Below are 26236 nucleotides of genomic sequence, written 5' to 3'. Positions count from 1 at the left end.
TTTTCATTATTATAATTTTTATTACAGAGAGAATTCAGAAAAACTACTGAACACAAGTAGCTTTTGCATAAACCTGTTAGTAATAAAACTAATCCCTTTAGGAACCTCCTGAGTTCTCTCAGATTTGTAAAATACCAAAAGTCTGAAAAGAACAGATGTCTTTGAGAAAGAACTAATTTCTTTAAAAAAGAATGAATGAGACCTTTTCTAATCATATACTTAATTCAAATACATCTCAAAACAAAATTTTTGAGACTAATGTCAATGACCACATTTCACGTCTTGCACACCATCAGGGTAGGTCAATAAACTCAGATACTATTGAATATTAGGTCTTTATAAGAGTCTAACTGTACAAAAACATTTCTTTTAATGAGTTCTTTTTTTTTTTTTTTACAAAATCATTATTTTAAATATGGCAAAAGTCAGAAAATGGTCACTTTAACGTGATATAAATTACTTTTATTTGCTCCACATCAGTTCTTAATGTGGTATCAAAACAATGAGTAAAAATGTATTTACCAAAAATAATAAATCACCAAAGTCTGAATAATTAACTTTAAAAAATTAATGCAAGCAGATCTCTGTATTATTATGATGAAGTCACTGCCATTCCAATGTGTTTGGAGGTTCAAAAAAGATAATATTTCAATAATCATAGAAAGAATTCCTTACGGAAGTCATGCTGTACATGTGAACATCATCTTTTATGGTTTCAAGGCAGGAAATGGCTGAAAAGTGCAGATCTAGAGTTTTTAGCGTTTCAAAATAAGTTCGTATCAATGTGTGTGTGTGTAAACCAGAAACACTTATGTAGTATGGCTAAATAAATCTGCAATATATAATGCTATCAGTAATAACAATAAGCTATACCCAACTGTAAAATAACTCTTTAAAGATTAATGTTTCATTTACTACAAGAGGTAAGAATCAACATCATTAAATATCCAATTTGTTACCTCAGAGTACAAGGTACTCATTTTTACACACCTTCCTGCCAGTTCCTTATCCAAGTACTTAGCAGCCAGTCTTGCCCCATAAACTTCAGCCTGGAGAACAGCTATGTGTCTTCGAAGAGCTTCATTCTCTCTTCTCAACAACTTCACCTCAGCTTCAAGTTGAGCTTCTTTCATTTTTTCTTTTTTGTTTGCTTCAAGCTCTCTCTCCTATTTTCATTAAAACAAAAACAAATACAAAAAAGTGCAATGCAATGAAAATACTCTTAAGGCTTTTCGGTAACAGACCATGTTCCTCAAAATACGTAAAAGCACACACAATCTATAATACCAACAATGAAAGCATGTAATAAAAGTTACTTCATTTCTATAAAATGGAACATAAAAACAAAGATGTGGATCCAATTCTTTTTAACTAGTACCAGAAGGTGTCGGGACCACTTCCACATAAGATAATTCCATGCTTTAGGGTACTTTGACACTGAGGATACTAAGAGAATTAGTCTTCTCTAAGCTCACGTCATAATATACTAATAGGAGTGGCTTCAATGAATAATTACATCTGCTCTCTATTTCCTTTCTAAAAATGTCTCAAAAAACTAAACTAAAATAAAAATAATCATTCTGGTGGTTGCATCCAAACATTTAATTAACTTTAACGCAACAATTCTTTTTTGTTGCTGTTTTTGTTGATGTTGTTTTTAAACTTTTTTTATTTTTTAAAGATTTTATTTATTTATTAGGGAGCTAGCACAAGCAGGGAGAGTGGTAGGCAGAGGGAGAAGCACGCTTCCTGCTGAGCAAGGAGACTGATGGGAACATGATCCCAGGATCCTGGGATCATGACATGAATCAAAGGCAGATACTTAACAGACTGAGCCACCCAGGCATTCCTAATGCAATAATTCTATAAACAAGTCAAAATCCTTCAATTATACAGATAGATTCTATAGCTGATTTACCGTAGAGGACTATAAGAAACTTACACTGCTTAAATTAGAACACTCTAATTTTTTAAAGAATGTTTGATGGTCATGGAAAAATGCTGGTAACAAATGCACTGAAACATTTACACATTAAAATTTTTTTTCTACTTAAGCATATCTATGGTATAGATTATCACTGCATTTAGGGATCTGATTCATCTATCTGTCCATATACCAAAGTGAATGAAGTTAAAATATGAAAATGTTTGCAGAGGAAAACAGGGCCTCACCTGCCTTCTATGAGGTAGGTTGGACATTCAATTTTAGCTCTCATAAAAGGATGCAGTCCCATATTCCACTTGGTGGATAGTCCATATATGTGAATTAAAGGTGTTAGCCAGAGTATAAAACCTCAAAATCTTTGCCATCCAATTTTTATCACAAGCTTACACATGAGAAATAATGCTTTCTACGTCTATTCCTATAAACCAGGGGTGACTAACATAAATGACTTCAGGGCCCAAGCACAAAACAGAGAGGCCAATACAAGACAAAGTAGAGTGGAAAATGGAAGGTACAAAATCCTGCCTAAAGGCAGTCAAATTCAAACACACACACACAAAATGTGGCTAAATAAAACTCTTCTGAAAGTTGAGTAAGGGCCCTGCGAGATATTTTAAGTGTTATTTTTGGATCAAGAAAACTATCCAAACATTGTAAACTTCCATTTATCCTTTCTCTGCCTTACAGAACTGCTTTTACCAACTCGCTGATACAGAGAATCTATAAATCTTGTGAAAATGTGGCTGTATATGTTGACGAGATGTGGAAGACACTGTTCACTATGTCTCTTTTGTGAGACAAATAAAGATCTAGCTCAGCACCAGAAAAAATGTTTCTCTTGAGCAAATGGCAAGTGATACTGTTTCTACTATATGGGTACTGATGATTATAATGATTCCCCTTTTTATTATGAATATTAAGAAGCTGAGAAACAAATTTAAACAAACTTCTAACAGTTCTGGAATATATTTTGGCACTAATTTAACTGTCTGCTTTGGTCTACTGTTTTGACAACGGTATATCAATAAATGATACAGCTAAGCCTCAATATATGATATACTCAAATACAAGGCAGTGAGTATCAGTCTTAAACACACATAAAAAATATACAAGCTAAAATGAATAATTACCAAATGGCAGATATATTTATCACCTCTTTGATTAAAAATAATTTGTTGTTATTATAAATAGAGGAAAACTAATTATCAGGCTTTTTCAACTTCTGTAAAAAAAAAAATAACTATTAGACCATAATTTCTAGATACTGTTTTTCAAGATTTTGAATAATTTAGAATCCTCCTTTTACAACAATCTTGGAATTATTAAAATCACAATTTATTTCAGAACCTATTTCCTAAAAGGCAAGTATCAGTTCCAAAAAAATAAACCCCACAGTTTAGATGACATGAACAAAAATCTTTTTTATGAAATTTACTTATGTTAATCCTATTTGTTTCAGAAAAAGAATTCCAGAAGAGCAAGTATTCTTTGGTTTATGGAGTAAATAAACTTTATGTTGAGAAGTATCTACTTAAAATTACTTCGATGAGCTATTTATACAATATTAATGAAATTTAAGAAACGCCTAAGTCACCATTTTGCTTTCATGATTCAAACCCCTAATGAATCTGACAAACTCTCAGGCCTGAAAATAATATTTGCAAGCACAAACAGGTCTAAGAAAACTGAAGTTAATCACTTTTTGTTTTAAAGAAAAAATATGTATCTTTCGTTAACCTGTTTAATAGGTAATAAGCAAGAAGCTCATTTTCTACTCAGAGAACCACAAGAAATAAAGCCATAAGACAAACTGGAACTTGATTAGGTTAGGATAGTGAGAAAATATTAAGAATTTATATATTGATATTTTCTAAAAAAAGTTCTGGTAAAGAGTTTCAAAAATCAGTTGTTTCAAAAGTCATACCATTATTCCAAGACTGCTAAAAAGTTACAATACATGCAGTGGGTGAATAAGAAACCAACATGCACATTCTTTCTCTGGGGATAAACTCAAATAGAAAAAGAGGAAAAACCTAGATCTGCTTAATGTAACTTCCAAACACTCAAGTGGGAAAACCAACTGCTCTTTTGAAGCAGAGGTCTGAGCAAGTTACAAGGCTCAGAAGTTGTCAATTATTAATGGGTTCTGCAAATAATGGTTACAAATCCCAAACAAAATAAAAATCTTTAACAACGTGCAGTGAGAAAAGAGCAAACTTTTCAGGTACTGGCAGATTAAGAAACTATCATGAATATCATTTCCAAATACAAAGTGACAACATGTAATATGCAAGTAAGACACTAAGAACACTTCAGCATGACATACTAACACAAAACAGAAACAACATACTTACCAGCTCCTCCACAGAGGGGACAGACTTAAGATATAAGAAAAAAGTTTGATAATTAGAAAAATATCAAACAAATGAATGTATCTAGTGGTATAATCATTATAATGAAAATTTCTGTATGCTGAACATCATTGGGGTAAAAGTTCATTAGAACAAATATACCTGCAAATCCATAAGCAATAGTAACTCTATAGTGTTAGATTAAAACTGCTTGTTTCATCAAAATTCGTCAACTTAACTGCTTCAGTGCCTTTCCACTATAGCACCCTGTTTCAGATCTAATGTTAAAACTGAAAGTAAATGCTTTTCTAGTGAAAAAGTACACTGTTTCTCAACGTTACCATCAAACATCCCAAAGAAGCAGCGAGAAATCTGACTCATTTCAGTTAAACAGAACAAGGTTACTAACTTAAGATTCATAGAATTTCTAAATTTAAAACGTTTAAATAAATACTCAGTTAAATAAATTCTAACATCGATATTAGAAACCCAATCAAATGAAATTAATGGAAATCAAGTAAAACAAAAATGTATGACTATCATCATCATCATTTCATCTCCTGGCTCTCCCAAACTGTACCTGTCTTATTGCTGTGTCCTACAAACAAGTGTCTGGCACACAGTACACACTCAATACATAGGAGATTAAGCTGAAATGAAACTTTCAAATTTTCTACTGAAACAACCTGTTTTAAGAGGGCAAAGGTTAATTATGGAAAATGTCTATAATGAGTATTATACAAACATTAAAGAATGTTCAGTGGCAAGAAAAATGCTTATAAGAGCAACAGAAAAAAATATGCCATCGGTTCGCACCTAATTCCATTTTCCCCTTCTTCCTTATTAACAGGGCTCCAGATTGACTGGAGATGGCCATGTGACCAGCTAAGAGGCTGAAATGCAAGCTGGGGTTGCCAACGAGATGGCTAACTGGACGGGCAAAAATCGCTGAGGAGGATTTCATGAAAAGTTCTTTAAAGAAGGTTAATGCAGCCTGGAAGCATCCTTTTGCCCTTAGATTCTTCCTTCTTCCTGCCTGGAATGAAGAAATCCTAAGGATGGAAACCATGAGCTAAAAATGGCAGACTACAAAACTACAAACTACAAAAAGCACCTGGATATACCTAGTTATCTATAAAGCTATTATACCAGCTCTAGACTACTTATATCAGACTCGGGAGGAAATAATTTGTACTACTCGAGAATAATCCCAGTGTTATTTGGCTTTCTGTTACATGCAGCAGAACTTAATCCTAACCGATCCAACAGGGCAAAAATTATGTTTACAGGTTATAATCACAAATACCTTTAAAATATATTTACACAGATACTTTCAAATAGGAAAACAATCCTATTCTAAATATCAACTGCTTATTGGTATTATCCCTTTTCACCCTAGCTAATAAGACTGTGGATGATCGTAAAGATCTTTACATCTACTGCGTTTTCTGAATTTCCCACAATGAGCATATATTACCCTCTATATTCAAAAGCCTCATTAAAAACTGTCTTCTTCACCTTCTAAAATACATGTTAGCATATGTCACCTACTAAACTACTTACCAGTTTTGCCTTAATGGTACCAGAGTCAACACTCTGACCAGTCTTAGCATGGAGCTGAAGCTGGATAGAGTGCAGCTGTAAAAGCTGATCATGGACTTCTTTCTCCAACACAACTTTCTCTGCCTGGGTCTCTGTCAGCTCAGATTTCAGATCCACCAACTGTGCCTTATAAAAGAACAACAATAAAAACCATCAATTAAGTTAATTTTATTTTGACTCTAATAATTATTTAAAGATGACACAGAGAAACTACCTTTAAAATGAACAGATGAACTGACATCCAACTGAACAGTAATAAATTCAATAGCACAGGTAAGATATCTGAGTGGCAAGAGAACCAACTCTACCATAAACAGTACCTTCTTTTTTTAAAATAAAGTCTGTTTGCTTGTTTATAATCTCTATACCCAATGTGGGGCTCACATTCAAAACCCCAAGATCAAGAGTCCCATGTTCTTCCAACTGAGCCAGTCAGGGACCCCCACCTCCTAATACCTCCTAATAGCACAGAATGCTACTTCCATTTTACGTTGCTTATTTGAAGAGGGCTTTTCACTGTCTCACCTTTACCTATGAAGCTTACAAAAATATAGAGATATGGGATGGTTCATCATCTTCAGGGATAACGTGTGCCACAGTGGTCCATTAACATTAATGGTATAGTAAAGGAGAGGCAAGTGGCCACCCCAGAGAATATGAGCCCACATCAACCAACCCACTATCTAGTAATTACTTCAGGTGCTAAGGAGGGAGCCACTGAGGTCACAATGGGCTTAAATATCAGAGTTAAGGGTAAGCTACAGTTCTGCTATAGCAGAACAACTCCTCAGAACCACTTATACATTCAAGCTGAAGTTTTTACTTTTCACAACTGGTGTGTTTTACAATTGCACACAGATATGTTTCTTGTGGGTCTGGTCTTCCCAACTGGCCAACAGATTAAAGCTCAAGGAAAGGTCTGAGTTCTCTATTTAAATGCAACATAATTGGCCTAAGCATCAAGGGGCTCAACGAGAAAAGAATTGTGGAAAATATCTTTAAAATTATAGATAATTATTTATGTCTTGGAGAAGCTTTCTTATCAACTTAGGTGATCTAAATGCAAGCCCACTAAAGAAAAATGTGGCAAGTTACAAATATATTTAGAATTGGTCATCCCAAGAAATTCAAAGCAAAGAAAGGTTTAAAGAGGAAAGAGAGTTCAGAAGTGCTTGGAAGTTAAATGACCAGGACAAAACAGAAGTAGTAAAGCAGTCTAGAGATGGAAAGAAGACTAGCAGAGGCAGAGAGAAACCAGAAGCAACTTAGGTAAATTCTCTGGGTTCAGCGACCAAAGGACTAAAATACATCTCTGCATCCCAACTGCACCAATCAGTACCTAGTACACAAAAGATGTTGGAAGTATCTTTAAGTTGAAATGAATGCTAAGACTAGCCCTGTGCTTCTAGATAAATCACTCTGTCCCTCACTGGTTTCCCTAATTTCAAAACAGGGATAATATCCATCACTTTGACTATTCTATGAGATTATTAATCTTATACATGAAAGCACTTACTACAATACGAAGATGTTATTATCAAGGAGATTAGATTACTCAGAGAAGTTTTCTTCTCTGAGTAATGCTCAGATTGCCCAAGACTGGTTAGGAACATGAAGCTGGATAAATGACTAGTTCTGGATGAAAGACCAAAACTAAGATTTATTCTCAATGGAAATCATTACATGCTCTCAGTGACATTTTTGGTTTTGTTCCAATCACAGCTTTCTTTGAGATATAATTGCTGTACCATAAAATGCACTTTAAAGGTATACGATTGAGGGGCACCTGGTGGCTCAGTGGGTTAAAGCCTCTGCCTTCCGCTCAGGTCATGATCCCAGGGTCCTGGGATCGAGCCCCACATCGGGCTCTCTGCTAGGCAGGGAGCCTGCTTCCCTTCCTCTCTCTCTGCCTCTCTCTGCTTACTTGTGATCTCTCTCTCTGTCAAATAAATAAATAAATTCCTAAAAAAAAAAAAAAGCGTATACAATTGAGCAGTTTTTAGTATACTGCATAGAGTTATACAACCATCATCACTGTATAACTTTGAAACATTTTTTTCCAATGCCATTTTAGCAACATGCTATTTGCAGGAAAAGTGAAGACAGGGACTTCACCCTTTATCAACACCCTATTGTAGCTTTTCAAATGATGTTATCATGGGAACACTGGAAATGGAAATAAAGCATTTCAGGATGCTGAAAGGAAATTGTTGGCAACACAGACTGGATGTCCAGTGGAGAATTAGATCAACAATGACAAATACTTCAAGCTTAGAGAATACTGAAGCCATTGAAAGAAATAGCAAAATCAGGATGGTAGCTTATTTAGACTTGAGGGAGTCAGATCTAAGTTTTAGACATGTTTGTGTGTTAGCCATGATATAATCAATAGGAACTATCCCACAGAATGTTGGAAATTTAAAAAAAAAAAAAAAAAGTGATAAATTGGGACTAGGAAGCACTAAGAAGCACAGAGATAGGAATTTATATCCTAAGACTGAATTAGAGGGAAAACAGATGGCCAAGGACTGGGGCTTGGGTAACAACCAGAGGTAGAAGAAAAGAGGTGGCATGCTATAAATAGAAACCATGGCTCAGTGGGGTAAAGCCTCTGCTTTCGGCTCAGGTCATGATCCCAGGGTCCTGGGATCAAGCCCCACATCGGGCTCTCTGCTCAGCAGGAAGCCTGCTTCCTCCTCTCTCTCTACTTGTGATCTCTGTCTGTCAAATAAATAAATAAATCTTAAAAAAAAAAAAAAAAGAAACCATAATGTTTTATAATGTAAACACTGCTGCATCTTGCCTGTGTTACTTCTTGGAGATCGCTCCCTATCAGAAGAACTTCCTCATTGCTTCTTATAATATTTTTATTCATGTATAACTTAACATCAGAGAAGTACACACACAATGAATTCCAGGGAAAAAAAAAACATGTCTATTGAACTACCATCCAGATGAAGAAACAGGGCAGTATTAGCACTCGAGGACTCTCCTTGTGGCTCCTTCCTAATAACTACCTCCACTTTCATCCACAGACAGAATTCTTAGAGTAATACCCTGAATTCTAACACCACAACTAATTTTGCCTGTTTTTGAACGTTATATAAAGAGAAGCATATAGTATGCATTCATTCATGCCTGGCTTTTGCCTTAAGCTTATGTTTATGAGATTCATGTTTTGTATAGCTGCAGCTCATTCATTTTCACTACTATATAGTATTCACTAAATGAAAAGACCAAAACTTACCATTCTTTTTGATTATTTATGCTGGTTTCCAGTTTTTGACTATTAAATTGATATTTGTATAAACCTGTCTTTTGGTACATATGGAATACAGTTCTGTGCAGTATATATCTAGGAGACAAAATGCTGGTTTACAATATATGAGGACATTAAACCTTGGCAAATAAGGCCAGTTTTCCAAGTCATCACGCAACTGACATGCCCATCATGTATGAGAACTCTGATGATTTTACATCCTTGTCTTCACTTGGTACTGTCAATCTTTTTACTTTTAGCCATTCTGGTAGGAAAGCAGTAGAATTCCATCATGATTTTAACTAAACCTTCTTGATTACTAATAAGGTTAATCACCTTTTTCATATGTTTACTGGCCATCTGAATAGTCTGTTTTGTGAAGTGCCTATCAAGTCTCTTGCCTATTTTTCTACAGGATGATCTATTTTTTTCTTCTTCTTGCAAGCACACACTCTCTTTCCTCCTCCCTCCAAACACACACACACCATTATGAGTAGGGGAATGGGCAAAAAAGGGGGATGAAGGAGAGAAAGGTACAGGCCTTCAGTTATAGAATGAGCAAGTCACAGGATGAAAGGTACAGCATAGGAAATATAGTCAATGGTATAATAGCGCTGCATGACAGATGGTAGCTACATCTATGCTGAGCAGAGCAGAGCATATAGTTGTACATCTGAAACTAATGTCACATTGTGTATCAACTACCCTTCAGTTTTTTAAAAAAGATTTAAATGCTAAAAGAAATAATTATGCTAGTAGTTGACTCTGTTCTTTGAATATAATAAACATACACAAGAGATTAAAGTAGGACATCATTTCCATTGTCTTCTAAAAGGGTATGTAACAGTTTTCACACAGTATCTTTCACAGATACTCCTAACTGAAAAACTTAGAAAAGAAAAAAAAAAAAACAACTTACATGTATGATCAATGTCTTATAGATCTTCTTCCATTTAACAAAAATATGCCTACCAAAATAATTATAAACCTTTAAATTCACCTGTTACCAGACAATGTTCAGTGTATCTTGAAGATTGCTCCTTTAAAATACAAGTAAGTCTTGTGGCGCCTGGGTAGCTCAGTCAGTTAAGCATCTGCCTTCGGCTCAGGTCATGAGCTCAGGCTCCCTGCTCAGCAGGGAGTCTGCTCCTCCTTCTCCCTCTGCCCCTAATCTTGTGCTCTCTCTCATACACTCTATCTCAAATAAATAAATAAAATCTTTAAAAATGTCTATCTAAAAAGTCCTTCTTAGTTAAAAAAAAAAAAACCTATAGGTTTTTATAGTCTTTGAAACAAAGTGATCACAAAAGGAAAATAAATATTTGAAAAATATACACTCTTTTTGAGCAATATGAAGATTATAATAAAGTGAACCTACACTTAGAAATAGTTTAAAATAAGGATTTAATCTATCACAACCCTTACCTCTTTTTTCATTACAGTGACTTTCATTCTGAATGTCTTATTTCTTTATACTATTGTCTAATATATTCCTCTATGTAGATTGGGAATATATTCCTGTATGTAGATCTGTTAACTGGAAGTTAGATCTAAAGGTTTAATTAGGGTGCCTGGCTTGCTCAGTCAGTAGAGCATATGACTCCTGATCTTGTGGTTGTGTGAGTTTGAGCCCCATGCTAGGTGTAGCAATAACTTACAAATTAAAAAACAACAAAGACAAAAAAAAACTACTTCAAAGGTTTAATTAGATTTACTTAATTAAATCTTTGTGATAGGGGGTATATTTTGTATTTCAAAAGGCATATACTGCTGGTAGTCCCAATATGATTTATCTTTCAAACCAAAAACCTCATGAGTTATTAATAACGGAGCAAAACTCCTAGAGTTAAGAAAGAAGTTAAAGGAGCGCCTGAGTGGCTCAGCCGTTAAGCATCTGCCTTTGGCTCAGGTCAAGATCTCGGGGTACTGGGATCAAGCTCCACATCGGGCTCCCTGCTCAGCAGGAAGCCTGTTTCTCCCTCCCCCACTCCCCCTGCTTGTGTTCCCTCTCTCACTGTCTGTCAAATAAATAAATTAAATATTTTAAAAAGAAAGAAAGGAAGGAAAGAAGAAAGGAAGGAATAAGTTAAAGAGGCATAAGTGTTATTCATTAATTAATTTGGCAGACTAATATTTAAGTCAGAAATTATTATAAAAGGGCAAGGAAAACAGAGTAGTACATGGGCCTTTTGAGTGTGGCATATTACAAACATGAACCTAAGTCAAATAATTTCTCAAGAGCTGCCCTACTTAAAAAATAAATAAAAATTATTTACAGAGAGAAGATGAAGATATTAAAATTTGAAGCCCAGGCTCTCTATCTGTCCTTGTTCAACAAATAGATGCATCTTCTCGTGCAGTGCCGGCTGGGATTTGGATTTGGCCATCCTGGGCACCTGGGCACCAAGACTGCTCTTAACTCTGGCAAAGTTGAAATTGTTACCATCAATGACCCTTTTACTAACCTCAACTACATGGTCTGTGTGTTCCAGTATGACTTCATCCATGGCAAATTCAATGGCACAGTCAAGGCTGAGAACAGAAAACCTGTCATCAATGGAAAATCCATCTCCATCTTCCCAGAGGGAAATCCCTCCAGCATCAAATACGGTGATGCTGACACGGAGTATGTTGTAGAATCCACTGGTGTCTTTACTACCACTTTACTATGACCACTGGTGTCTTTACTATCAAGGCTCAGGCTCATTTGAGGGGTATGGCCAAGATGGTCATCACTTCTGCCCCTTCCGATGATGGCCCATGTTTGTGATGGACATGAACCATGAGAAGTATTACAACTCCCTCGAAACTGTCAGCAATGCCTCCTGTACCAAAAACTGCCTGGGCCCTCTGTCCAAGATCATTCATGACAACTTGGGCAACATGAAAAGACTAATGACACAGTCCACACCATCAATGCCACAAGAAGACCATGGATGGCGCCACTGAGAAGCTGTGGCGTGATGGCTGAGGGGATGCCCAGAACATCATCCTTGCTTCTACAGCCAAGGAGGGAGGCAAGGTTATCCGGAAGCTGAATGGGAAGCTCCCCGGTTAGGCTTTCCATGTCCTCACCCCCAACGCACCAGTCATGGATCTCACCTGCTGCCTAAAGCAAGCTGCCAATTATGATAATATCAAGAAGATGGTGAAGCAGGCATTGGAGGACCCCCTCAAGGCATCCTGGGTTCCAGTGAGGACCAGGCTGTCCACTGCAACTACAATAATAGCACCCACTCTTCCACCTTCAGTGCTGGGAGTGACACTGCCCTCAATGACCACTGTGTCAAGCCCATTTCCTGGTATGATAATGAATTTGGCTACAGCAACCAGGTGGTAGATCTGGTCCACATGGCCTCTAAGGAGTAAGAGCTCCCTGGACCACCACTCCCAGTGAGAGCACAAGAGGAAGACAGAAGCCCTCAGCTGCTGGAGAATCCTTGTCCCAAATCATCCCCCAATACAATGAGAATCTCTTGATCTTTAACAAGTTTCCATCCTAGACCCTTTGAAGAAAGAGAGAGCTTAGGGGAGCCCTACTTTGTCATGTACACCAATGAACTACACTGTAGATACAGTAAGAAATAAAATAAAATAAATTAAATTAAATTAAAATAAAAGTCAAAACCCAATTTTATTTTTCAAACTTTCAAAAGTATTTCAAATTTACTCTAAATTTAGTAATATTTAAGTAACTTATTTCTTATCCATGATAAAAGCATTTTAGCTGCAAAGAAAACAGTCACTGATATATTTTATGTCAAGATTAGAAATTTCCATATTTTATTTAATGGTTAACTTCCTAATATCACCAAATTTTAGAATTTAAAGAGATCTCAGAGAATATAAAGACTATGATTAAGACAGTTACTATTTACATAATAAAACCAAGGCCAATCAAAATTGATTTTATATCCAGGGCTACCCAACTGGTCAGCAGCAGAACAGCACTTTGAACCCAATTACTCACAGGGCAAGGCAGTGGAAGTGTTATCAAGCAGCTGGCCACAGGGGGGAAAAAAAAATGTGTTTCTATAGCTATAATACATATGTTTAACTTACTAACAATATTCACAGTTACCACAAAGCAAGCATCTATACACCATATGGCAGGCATATACATACCATACATTATCTGTAATTCTTACTCTCCAACTTTTTTCTTAGTAGTTAAGGAAACTGGAAGTCAGGGTTTAATTGATTTGCCCAAAATCACATAGCTAATAAGTAACAGACTCAAAATCAGTCTGACCATAAAAAAGCCTGAGTATTTTTCACCTGTCCTACTTTGGCAACATTAGAACAAGAATGAAAGTTTAAAGGAAACAGCTGATTTCAACCTTCAACTCTTACTTAAATTTTCAAGCAAGAGCCCAAAAATGCTTTAATAAGCAAAGCCAAAAACAGTAAAAACTATGTTAAATACAGTCTTAATCTGGGAAACAAACTTTTCACTTTTCCTACATTTGATCTTGAAGATTAATGTACAGAAAAATAAAATAAAACTGACCATTAAGACATTCTTTCCATAGACAGTAAGGATAAAATGATCTTCTTCTAGGAGAGTCCCGGGGCCTTACTTAGGACCATGACCTTCACTATACCCAAGCAATTAAATCAATCACTGGTGGGATTTCCTAAAGCAGCGATTCTCAGCATGTGGTCCAGGTGGAATGGAGTGTGGAAACAGATGAAAATCAAGTAATTCACAAGGTAGGAATAAAATATTCCCCAAAAAGAAAAAGAGAAGCAGTCTATCTAAACAACATCAGCGCATTATCATCACCACTTATTTGTATTTAATGGAGCTGTTACTTTTCTATTTCTCATCTCACACTCTTTCAAACACCCAAACTTTTCCAAAGAGATAATTCCTTTCTAAAATAATCCATCACTACTGGATTCCACCGTGCGGCACCAAAATCAAAGGAATTTTTTATTTTGAGTTTCCTATTTCTCCACTTTGTCTAGATCCTAACTCTCTGTCCATGTTATCTTCTGAAACTACAAAACAGTTGTACTTTTTTCTTTCTAAACATAACCTAGTTTTTATTTTACAGGCTTATGGATAAAACTGCCAATTAGTTTCCCTTAAGCACCCCTCAAAAACCTCTAGTCCAGGAGAGGATCAAACTAAGAAAAGAAACTAGCAAACATCATCAGTCATTAGTTTCCACATGTCATTCAGCTCTCTCAGTAACACATTTTAGAGGGCCCAACCTAAGAACCGAAACAAATCAGGTAAAGCATCTTTATTTTGCATATGAAGAAACTAAGACCCAAAGAGATTAGGTGAGTTGTCCCAAATTACAAATGGCATTAAAACACAGACTTCCTGACATCCTGTGTAATCCTGGCAGTAACAGAGAATTGGTGGTGAAGTGGCCCATGAGCTCCAAATGAGATCACATCCCCAAATCTCAGACAGACAGGGCTTTAAGCAAGAGACTCAGAACATTCCTCATCTGGCCCACCACTGCCCCCACCGCCCCCCACACAGGGACTCATATGTATGCACAGAAAGACACATAAGCAAGCACAGACATGCATGCACGCAAAAGCATACATTCCCCAAGTTGTTTAAGAATTACAAAGAGCTGACTCCCAATAGCAGTTTAATTATAATGAACAATAGCATAGAAAGCTGCTGATAAAGAAGTAAATACATTTATTTCACATTTACCTATGAATGTTTCTACACCTTCTGTTTTAAAGTATGTATACAAAAGGTAATCATTAAAAGGAAACAAGTATGCTTTTAAATATATATTTTTTAAATGTTTGAAAATGCAGTTTACAATGGAAGTGGATTAAAATTTACATCTCTAGCAATTATACCATTTAATACCAATATCTAAAATTGATCATCTTCTCCCACCTACTTCCCAAAAGGCTTTAAAGCTCGTAAGATAAATCAATGTAAAAAATAAACATACAGAGATGGCAAGATATCACCATAAAAATATCCTAATAGTGTTTATTGTGTATCAAATTTAATACAAGTTTCCTATAAATAACTCTTTGTCTCATTAAAAGAAGCAATGTCGTTTTATCTGGTGAGACTCTCTTTCTTTCCTGGAACTAAACTTTTAAAAAGAAGTATCACAGAAATTACTGTATAAAGGATCCTGACCGACAGCAGAAACAGAACGAACCATATTCTTCACGTGGCCTTTTCTCCTGTGACAAAAGTCAATGAGATGATGTAACTAACAAAGTATTTCGATCCATTCCCTGGCTTTTCTTCTACTTCTTCCACATAGCAGAACAAAGTCTTACAGTTAATTTGAGTTAACACACACCTTTTATAAAGAATCTCCCTCTATTTTCTCTTTTCCCATATGCCCCAAGTGGTCAGCTTTTCTCCTACTACCCAAGATTACAGAAAGCCAAAAAGTCCTATTCTAAAACAAAGACTGACCAAACAGAAAGTATATTCATGGGTCAAATATAAAAAACTGCTGTACCTTGAGATAGAAAATAACAGTCCTCTTTATTTTAAGTCGGCTGCTGAGCAGTCTGCTCATTTGGCTTACCGAAGTTCTGTGAGAAAACTCCACCTGTAAACTCCAATTTCCTCTTGATCCAAGCATAAGGACTACTATTGTCATCTGTCATCATTTCTCCCCAAACTGCTCTGCAGCTTAAGAAAAGCAAACTTTTTTTTATTTTTAAAATACATTCATTCAAAAAGTATTTGTCAACCCCCAACCATAGGCCAAGCACTTGGCTGGGTTTTGGGTATACACTGGTAGATGAAATATACGTGGGTCTTGCCCTGCAAAGTTTACGGTGGCCTTCTGCAGGAGGTGGCACATAAAGAAAATGAATGGCATATGTAACAACAGCGTTAACTAGATGCCAGGCGCTACTGTGAATATATGCATATTTTAATTGCCTTAGTCCTCATGCTATGCCTCGAGAGATACAATTTTCTTTACAGAGAAGGAAACTGGAACGCAGAGAGGTTAGGTGATTCGTCCAAGGTCATTACAAGCAAGTATTATAATATATAATTACAAAGCATAAGCTGTCCAAAAGAAACAAAAAGAAGGGAATTAGTGGAATGGGAGAGTATGGTTCTTCTGGGAAGTGTTCCTGTTACTATCAAAGCAGCAGTTCTCATAGGTCTGTGGGAACTTTTCAGAGCATCCACAAGGTCAAAACTCTTTTAATAATAATAAAATATTATTTGGCTTTTTCACCATGCTGATATTTGTACTACAGGTGCAAAAGCAATGATGAGTAAATGACAGCATTTTAGTACACATCAGTGCAGTGTACTCTTCACCACTATGTGCTCATGGTTAAAAAAAAAGTTCATTTAAGAATGCCCATGACGCAGCAGTAAAAATTACTAATTTTTAAAATCTCAACCCTTGAGTACGTATTTTTAATATTCTGTGTGATGAAATGGGAAGTGTGCATAAAGTGTATATGCTGCATATCAAGCCATGTTGTCCAAAGAAAAAGCACAACATTTTTTTCATGGAACATCACTGTTACTTGGAAAAAGAGCAAATACAGTTATTAAGGTTAATGTATCTGGTAGACTTATTCTTGAGAATAATTAAGCAAATCTGTTACTTCAAGGCAAACAACTGGCAGCATTTATTGCCAATGATAAAAATTTGTGTTTTCAAATGAAAATTAGAATTTTGGAAAAACTGAATGCATCATGATGATCTTAACAGCTTCCAAACAGTTCAAGATTTTTCTGAGACTGGTAATAGTACAAATGTGATTTTTTTTTTTTTAAAGATTTTATTTATTTGACAGAGAGAGACAGAATACAAGCAGGGGGAGCAGCTGGGAGAGGGAGAAGCAGGCTCCCCATTAAGCAGAAAGCCCAACATGGGGTTCAATCCTAGGATTGTGGGATCGTGACTGGAGCCCAAGGCAGATGCCTAACTGACTGAGCCACCCAAGCGCCCCCACATGTGACTTTAAAAAGACTGTATAATGAGATGTGCCCAGATTTAGAAAATCTGCATAACTCAGCAAACCAGTATTTTCAAAATGACCAATCCATAAGGTCAATATCATGACTCAGTAAAAGATTCACTCAATGACTACACATTATTGTATTCTAACAGTGGATGAAAACTTCACTGATAAGAATTTTAGATTCTACACTGTAACTAACCTTTAAAAGATTTTATTTATTTATTGTGAGAGAGCATGCGTGAGCAGGGGTGCAGAGGGAGAGAATCTTAAGCAGACTCCCCACGAAGCACAGAGCCTAACTCCGGGCCAGATCTCATGACCCTGAGCCAAAAGCAAGAGCTGGACGCTTAACCAACTGAGCCACCCAGACACCCCACGAAATTACCTTTTTATATTATAGAAAAATATCCACGACTATCTGAAAAGGTTATTAAATACTTCTCCCTTATCCAACTATTTATTTCTGTGAGATCAAACTTTCTTCCTAGGCTATAACCCAAACCTTAAATCACAACTATTTGAATGCAGAAGCAGATGAAAGAATCCAGCTATCTTCTAGTAAGCCAGATATTTAACTATCATTTTTAAATGTAAAACAATGCACTTTATTTTGAAAATAGTTATTTTCTCATTCAAAATGATATTTATATTAACATCTAATAGGCTTACTGTTGCAATAAATATTTAAAGTTTTCTCAGTGTTAATTTCTAATACTGTAAACACCAACAGATATAACTCACATTAGAAAAAAAACTCTTTAGGGACCTCATAGTTTGTACAGCATAAGTGGGTCCTGAGACCAAAATGTTTGAGAACTCTTGTCTTAGAGTCTGAAGAAAGGCCCATGTGGCTGGAACATACAGAATAAGAGAAAAGAATAATAAGATAGGTCATTGAAGACATATGCACAGGTCAAATCATACATAATAAGAAGTTTGAATTTTATTCATAGTATAAATGAGGACTTTTAAGCAGAAAGATATGATCAAATTTATGCTTTAAAAAAGGCAGCTGTGTGTAATACAGGAGACAAACTGAATGAACTAGGATGGGGGGGTGGGATTTGAAATAGAAGCAAGAAGATAAATCCGTGATGTACTTTTGACAGTTAAATTACTTTGATGTTAACCCACAAAATGAAGTCCCAAAAAACATAAAATGTTTGTTTCCATTTTAATGTTAAACAACTCAGTTGCTTTATGATCCAACTGGATGTAGAGTGAGGAGAACCAACTCACCCAATATTTTAGAAATGTCACAAGCACACAATCCATACATAATACACTCATTTAACGAGGTTTAATGTTATTTTAGTCATAGTTCCAAATTTTTCTTAAAGTGGAATACCATGAAATATTAACTCACAAATCAAATCCTTGTGAATTACATACCAGGGAAATAAATGAACCTGCAGATTCAGTCATTCAACAGTGTAGTTGACACTGTGTTAGACACTATGGATGTTATCAGAAAGACACCAGCCCAGCTCTCATGAAACCTGTATTACAGAATGATTATTGGTAATCTTGGAAGGATTCATGGCAGAACACTAAAAGTGTTTCAAATAATTTATTCATTCAAATAAACATGTATTGAGTACATGCTGTGTGTCAGGATCTGGAGACAAAAAGATGAGTAAGACATGGATTCTGTCCTTCAGAATTTCACTGTCTGGTAAAGAGATAGAATGACATTTCCAATTATGATGGAGAGTATCAAAAACTATTATAATAGAGGCATGTGTGATGTACTAATTCAGAAAAAAAAAAAAAGGAAGTGAAAGTCTGGGTGAGGTATACAAGTGTTGAATCACTACATTGTATTGAATATTAAATGAATATTATATTATATTGTATGTCAGCTAACTGGAATTTCAATAAAAACTTTAAAAAAAGAAGATAAAAGAAGAAGTGAAAGGGTCAGAGAGGAGAAATTTACCCAAGTACTGAACGGAAATCAGCTAATACATGGATGGTGCAGGGAAAGGTCTGAGAAATGAAAACCCCTCACAAGTGAGAGACGGATGTAAATAGGTCAGAAAGGTTGGTATTTAATGTGTGAATTTTAAATTGCCAATTTTAAAAAGGGGCCAGCAAAACACCAATTCTGTAATCCACATATAAGTCAACCAGATACCACACTCAGAGGAATTACTACTCAATAAGACTTGAAAGCACTATAGGGGAAAAAAAACCAACCAACTCTTAGAAACCAAAAGGGGTTCACAAAGAGAAAATGTTCACACCTAAAGTCAGCTTTCACAAAGCATATGATACTGAGATTATTTCACCTAAGCCATCGTCCTGACCCTCAAAGAGCTTACCTTCTAGAGGTAAAGAGCTGTGGCAATCACTAATGACAGGACAAGGTAACCAACTTAACAGTCCAAGTGAATTAAAGGTGTTGATAGCCTCTGCCTGCAGAGAGCAGAGATAAATGGAGTGAGGACAGCCTTCAGAAATGGTGATGTAAGTGGTACCTTGAAAGATGAGTGGGTGTGCGATACTGTAGACAAAGGGGACAGTGAAGGCATTATACACTAAAGCCTATGTCAAAGTGGCAAAGCCATGCAAGAGCAAGGCCTACTCACAGAACTGCCCACAGACCAGTTTTATTGAGAGGCAACAGCAGCCACGAAGGGGTGACAAGCAATAAGGACAGACACATTGGGTGGGCACTGATCACCAAGCTAGAGTATGAATTTTATCCAATGAATAAAAGGGAAGTATAAAAAGAAGAGCGACCACAATCAGAGTTGCCTTTTTTTCATATGAACCATTAAAATGAAACATTTTAGAATTATGTTGACAATGAAAGGATGGTTTGGAGTGAGTAAGAAGCAACTAGGAGACTATGTTAGGAATATACAAGAAAGGGTAAGAACCTTAACTATGCACAATCTCCTAAACTCAACTCATTATTTTTCCTGCCAGACCTATTCCTTCCCCTGGATTCCTTACATGGTCTAAGTCTCACAGAGCTCTCACAACAAATCACCACAAAGTTGGTGGCTTAAAAGAACAAAAATTTATTCTTTCACAGTTCAGGATGCCAGGAGCTCAAAATCAAGAACTGGTTCCTTCTGGATATCCTAAAGAAGAAACTGTTCCATGCCTGTCTCGCAGTGTTTGGTGGTTGACAGTAATCCTTGGCATTTCTCGGTTTGTAGAAAGGTCATCCCAACCTCTGATTCTTTCTTCAGATAGCCTTCTTCTCAGTGTCTTTCTGTGTCTTGAGTGTCTCTTATCAGGACAATCTCACTGTATTTAGGGTCCAGTCTAATCGGCTATGATCTTATCGCTTACCTTTACACTAATTACGTCTGCAAAGACTCTATTTCCAAATAAGGTCACGCTCTGAGGTTCTGGGTAGACATGAATTTTGGGGGAGACTATGAAACAGCTATCAACTAATCCATCTGTCAGACAGAACTGTGGTGGCATCCTCCTCCTCACCCTCCACATATACACAATTATCAAATCCTGTTTCTACTTCAGTTGATTATCTCCTTTTCTTCATCCCCATTACCATTTTCATTTCAGTAACACTCTTGTCTACATAGCAAACTCTGTGCTATGGCACTGGATTATTACTATCATCACTGAGCCTGTTAGTAACCATGTAAGCACTGCTGGAGAAAGTCACGCAACAGGGCACACTGGTTGTACCATGAATTTATGAAAACTAGCTCCAAGTAAGTCTCCAACGTTGCCTGACAGTCCTTCTATTGCTCTGGCTAGTTGGCTCTCCCACTCTTCCCTATTTCAAAGCTCTTATTACTCTCACCCACTTTCAGCAGTTGTCCCAGGCTCCAAGTTTACAAAAAAGAAACCATCAGACAGAATCCTCTCAACCTCCCACCTTCTGCTCTCACCGCTTCCCTCTCCCTCAAAACTGTCTCCCTCTGCCTCAAAGTACAACAGCTGTCCTTTCAATGTAAGGCCATTCTCTCTACATGTATCTTTGATCTCCTCTTCATTCAGAAACCTTATCAATCCTAATTATCCCTCCCTTTTGCTAGAATATTGAGCTTTCCTCTCAAGTAGATGCATCTCATTGGCTTATAAACGTGTCTAATTTTTATAACAATACCTCCCGGGAACCCCACACTCCTTCTTACAATCTAACCAGCCACATTCACTCTTTCTACCTGCTTTTCTCTCCACCTCCTCTTTCCCCACACCAGGCATAAATGCATGTGTTTTTGGAAAAACTGGCTTCTCTAATTTTAGAGCCTTGGGCCACTTACTTAATCCTGAGGAAAATGGGAATAATAAGAATACTAAACCTACACACAGGACTGTCATGAGAATTAGATGAACCAATATATGCAAAACGAAGTGAGTCTGCCCATTAGTAATTGATCAGTAAGGTTAGCAATACAGTTATTGTTAATAATAACGCATATCCATCTATCTATGCAACCAACTGACATCTTGGAGTCATCCTGAATTCCCTCATCCCTCCATTCCAATCCATTTCTAAACTGTTTACTTTTACCTCTCCAGTCTCTCCTGTTCTGAACACTTACCTCCATCTCACTATCCTACCCTGCACTATCCTACCCTCACTATCCTATCATATGGATCAGAATAAGAACCTCCTAAATGATTTCCTGCATTCATTCTGTGCACTGTCCCAAAGTCTCTCCTTACCCTAGCTTGAGTGAACTATTCTAATCTCATGCCTAAGGTTACCATCTAGTTTAAAACATTTCCCACTGCTATGATACCGGCCCCTAAATCTACCCCATGGCCAATAAAATCAAGTAGATATGTCCCTACCCACCTGTTCAAACTTATCTTACATCTCATTTCTTTGGCCCTTACTCTTACAACATATACCAGCTTTCTTTCAAGTGCATTACACACTTTCCTGTCATAGTTGCGTTCCACTTTCTATTCTCTCTACTGTAAGACTGACTGATATTCCTATTTATTGTGGCCTAATTAATTCCTACTTATCCTTTATGTCATAACTCAATAGTCACTTCCAAAAGGAAGCCTTCCTAATCCCCCAGAACAGGCTCTCACTATTCTACATAACTATCATAACATGCAACAAAGTTGGAATTTCACACTTATGTGATAATTACCCCAATTAACTATCCAACAGAATCCTAGCTTTGAAAAAGAAACAACTGTGTCCATTTTTGCTCTCCATTATATCCCAAATACCCAATAGAGCAAATGGCACATAATTAGTGCTCAGTAAATACATACCGAACCAATAGTAACCTTCAAGTTCAACGCTACAACATTGCTTCACTGCTTGTTTAAAAACAGGACAGCTTTAAAGCAGTAAAGAATAGTACCTCATTAGTTCATTATAAACATGTCTCTAGACCAATGTTTCTCCACTGATGGTTGCAAGTAAATTACTTGAAAGATATACTGATTCAGGAACTGTTGACAGAAAGGAGGATGTGACAGATGGAGTGTTCTGCTGTTATTTTAAAGAAGGGGTAAAGAGGCAGAAAACTGCATCTCCAGGTAGAGAGATGGGTTTTTCTAAAGTACCAGTTCTTCAATCTTTGTTCTACTCTAACACACTAATATTACTAATACTACTACTACTCTTACTACTGTCCCAATCAGTACTACGACTCCAGCACCAACGGTCACCAAGTAGCTTACCATAGCAGGAATTCTCAAGTAGGTGGGTAGGGTAAATAAGAGAGATGTGAGTAATTTGAAATGGCACTATCTCAATATATTCTGATACTCTTTGCTCTCCCCTTCCCCTTATAAAAGCCCTATCCCCAAATATAACTTATAGTAAGCAACAGTCACGTAGACATCATTTACATCTTATTTTAAAATGTAACCTATGATTTTTTTGCAGCTAAAGTTATTTTCCTAAACTGCTATGTTAATGTTAAACATGGTGTTACCTAAAGACACAACAAATGGGCAGAAGGAACAATTTCCAAAGATACTCAAGGCCAATTTAAATATAAGTTACCCATAATGGAGGTATCTGTGTTTTGATTATAAAAATATTCAATTCTGCTAATATGGTTTAATGTATCAACCTCTAAAACCTGAAATTCAGTACCCACCTTCTATATCAAGCCACAAATGGCCTCAAAGGTTGTATTTTAATGTCCATAACCTTAAAACAATGGAACTAATTCAGCCCACTTACTAAGAAAATAAAACAGGGCTAGGACATATGGAAATCTTTTCTAAGATTTCAAGATCTCAGGTGATTGATAACAGTATATGAAGTAACCTCTGAAAATCTGCAGATAATCCAACAGCAGATCTACCTTGAAAAACACTACTGACAATGAGGCTCTCTCCTCACCAGTACATACCGATTCCACAAAAAATGTAAAACCTGCTAAATGGAGAAAGATTAATCCCATAAACAAATAAAATTTAAGTGAAAAAACACAAAAACAAAATGTCCCCTCCCCTTTTTCTAAGATCTTTTAAGTCAAAGGTTTCAAGCATGTTGAAAAAACATGCTCACATCATGACAGACTAGCATTTCTTATTTTGAGAAAAAAGGCCACCTCCTAAGCCAGGATGTGGAGTCAGAATATGTAATTACAATTTCTGAGAAAAAGAATATACATAATTTATTATAGCTCTGAATACTCATTTAAAATATTTAAAGATGGGGGAAAAAAAAAAAAACGAGCACCATCTCCTACTCACAGAATAAACCTTTCTCCAAAATTAGATTTTATATCTGATATCAAAATACCACTGTTGAAAGTGTCCTTCGTCATTTAAAAAAAATCAGATAGATATTGTTTCATTTTTAAAAAGCTATTTATCCTCAGTAGACACCTGCAGTTGTAAATGATAGGAAAGTTCTCACGTAGCATTTAAGTAATTCCTGCTCTGTTATTTAAAGCTTTTACTATTTCCAAAAAGAACCATTACATGCATTTTCGCCACCTGAAAAATAAACTATCTTCTAGAAATAATCACTAATCAAGAAATCAAGAAACATTTTCATATAGCTAGAACATGAAGTGATTAGCTTCCTATGAGCACTTCCATTCCAACCTTTTCAAAAAGTATGGAAGAAAAGAACAGTTCTTTCAACAAAATCTCTGTTTTGCATCTATGCTAATCACAGATGAATTATACCACCTTTTTCATGGGTAACTGACAGGGAAGTGAAAGAACGCTAACCATTAATTATAGACAGGATCTATCTGATAATCACACTGATTTGAATCCAATGGGTATTCTTAATCATTGTAACTGATAGAAATGATGATTTCTTAGATAACCTAATGTTCAAAGAGCTTTGCACATTACTAATTGTCCAATTTTTATCTACTTTAAAATGATTCATTCTCTTAAATTATCTACTAGAAAATGGTCTTTATGTAATAACGTTAATCTCCCATGTTCCTAAATACTGTAATAATGCATTAATTTAACTTTCTGCACAATGTGGTAGGTTGTTTTTTTGGTTTTTGCTTTTTTTGTTTTTTTTTTTTTGTTTTTTTTTGGAACTACCACCACTCCACCCACACAACCAAGATTAGAGACTTAAGCAAATGACAATTCTTCACACACTCTCCCAAATGAATCCAGACTTTGGAAAAACCTCAATGTTATAAGTCATTTGAAAAATTGGAGAGTACTCTGGTGGTTATCTGCCTGTAATTTAAAGACCAACTGTAAACTGAGAAGAACACTGATACTATGCTGTTTATCCTACTAAATTTTCCTAAGAGCTCTGATAGAATTCCCCTAAATTGTTCATGCATGCAAGGAATAGTACGTCTGTGTGCAACAACAGACGTTGATCTGAAATGGTTAAAAACAATCAACACTATCAGTCTGATGATACATACACCTAATTTATCAATGTGAAAATCCATATAAGAACTCAAATGTTGCAAGGTGGGCTAAGATATTCTTCGGACAGAGAATTTCTGGTTTGCTAATGTTGTATGTACAGGAGGCTGGTGTAATCAGTTCCTGCTTCCTCCTGATAGAGATCCTAGGAAGGTGGATGACAGGACGCCGGGACACCCACAGGTCCATCCACATCCCTTTTTCTACCTCATCTCACTCTTTTCCTTTACACACACTCCCCTGTCACACTAAAGCTGAGGTGCCCCAGTGGGCAATTTCCTAGGGTGGTTTCACCGGTGCGTTAAATGGGATCTGACAACTGGGGTTGAATGCCACCTCCTCCAGGGCCCACAGCTCACCTCTAGCTTGTGGTTGATCTGGGACACGGTCTGGGCTTTATGGCAAAGCTGCGCAAAGCAGGAACTCAGGCTGGTCATCTTCTGTCTCCCCTCGTAAGTGATGTCCGCCTGGTCCGGATCGATTTCACCCAGGAGCAGATCCACATCCACGAAGGCCTTGTCGAACTCCTTCTCTAGCACCTCCAGCCATCGGAACATGGATACCCCGCCGGGGGAGACCCCCACGGCGCAGGAGGCGCCCCCTGGGCCCCCTCCGGCTCCTGCCGGGCACGGGCCGCCCGCCGACATGGCGCCGTCTAGGGCCTCCCCGGACTGCTACTGACCCCCGCCGCCCACCCCGCACGAGAGGAACTGCTGAGACTACGGGGACCCCCGCGCACGCACGCTCCGTCGGTCCCCTCCCTTCCCCTCGCGCGGCTAACGCCGGCAATGCAGCCCCAGAGTGGCAAGAGCAGCGAAGCTAAGGCGGCGGCGGTGGCACACGGAAGAATCGAGCCGTCCCACCTCCCGGCCCGCCCCCGCTGCGCATGCGTAGCGAAAATTTAGGCGGACGCAGCCTGGTGGGCTGAAATGGGCGGGGCTAGGATGCGACCTTGGCCTATGAAAAGCCTCTGCTTGGGACCAGCCTGTCAGCGGCCATATTGACAACTGGCAAACTCCCGCTTGAATCCCCGAGGAACGGGAACGCATCGTGTTTGCTTCCAAGCTGTAAAGGCCCGAGGAAGAGGAGGGTGTCCACGTCGCAGACATGAACGGCTTCCGGCCATTTGACTTCACAGTGGGCGGGAGCCATTCTAAAGTCCTCCAGGAGAGTTGCTGCGGGGACTTACAGGGGCAGGGAAAAGAATGCGGGGGAAAGGCGATGTGAGCATGCGCAATAGCCACGTTTTACCTTTCCATTACCGTGCCTGTGGAGGGTGAGGTGGGTGGACGTACGGGCTCT

General features: G+C 37.3%; 1 protein-coding gene across 2 annotated transcripts in view; it reads right to left on the bottom strand.

Annotated features, from left to right (window-relative positions):
- GOPC (golgi associated PDZ and coiled-coil motif containing) overlaps nucleotides 1–25801 on the bottom strand; it is a 39594-nt gene extending 13793 nt beyond the window's left edge. The window contains exons 1-4 of one of the 2 annotated variants that reach the window (XM_032339703.1): nucleotides 25294–25801; nucleotides 5860–6024; nucleotides 4300–4323; nucleotides 991–1166 (exon numbers count right to left, since the gene is read on the bottom strand). In XM_032339703.1, the coding sequence (XP_032195594.1) occupies nucleotides 991–1166; nucleotides 4300–4323; nucleotides 5860–6024; nucleotides 25294–25581 (653 nt within the window). In that variant the 5' untranslated portion in view covers nucleotides 25582–25801. The remainder of the gene's footprint in view (nucleotides 1–990; nucleotides 1167–4299; nucleotides 4324–5859; nucleotides 6025–25293) is intronic. The other variant, XM_032339704.1, reaches the window with a different exon arrangement.
- Nucleotides 25802–26236: the final 435 nt, after the last annotated feature.

The sequence above is a fragment of the Mustela erminea genome, chromosome 4 (genome assembly GCF_009829155.1).
Source record: "Mustela erminea isolate mMusErm1 chromosome 4, mMusErm1.Pri, whole genome shotgun sequence".
Taxonomy (NCBI): Eukaryota; Metazoa; Chordata; class Mammalia; order Carnivora; family Mustelidae; genus Mustela; species Mustela erminea.
Note: the sequence above shows the minus strand (reverse complement) of the source record. Positions and strands in the feature narration are given on the sequence as shown.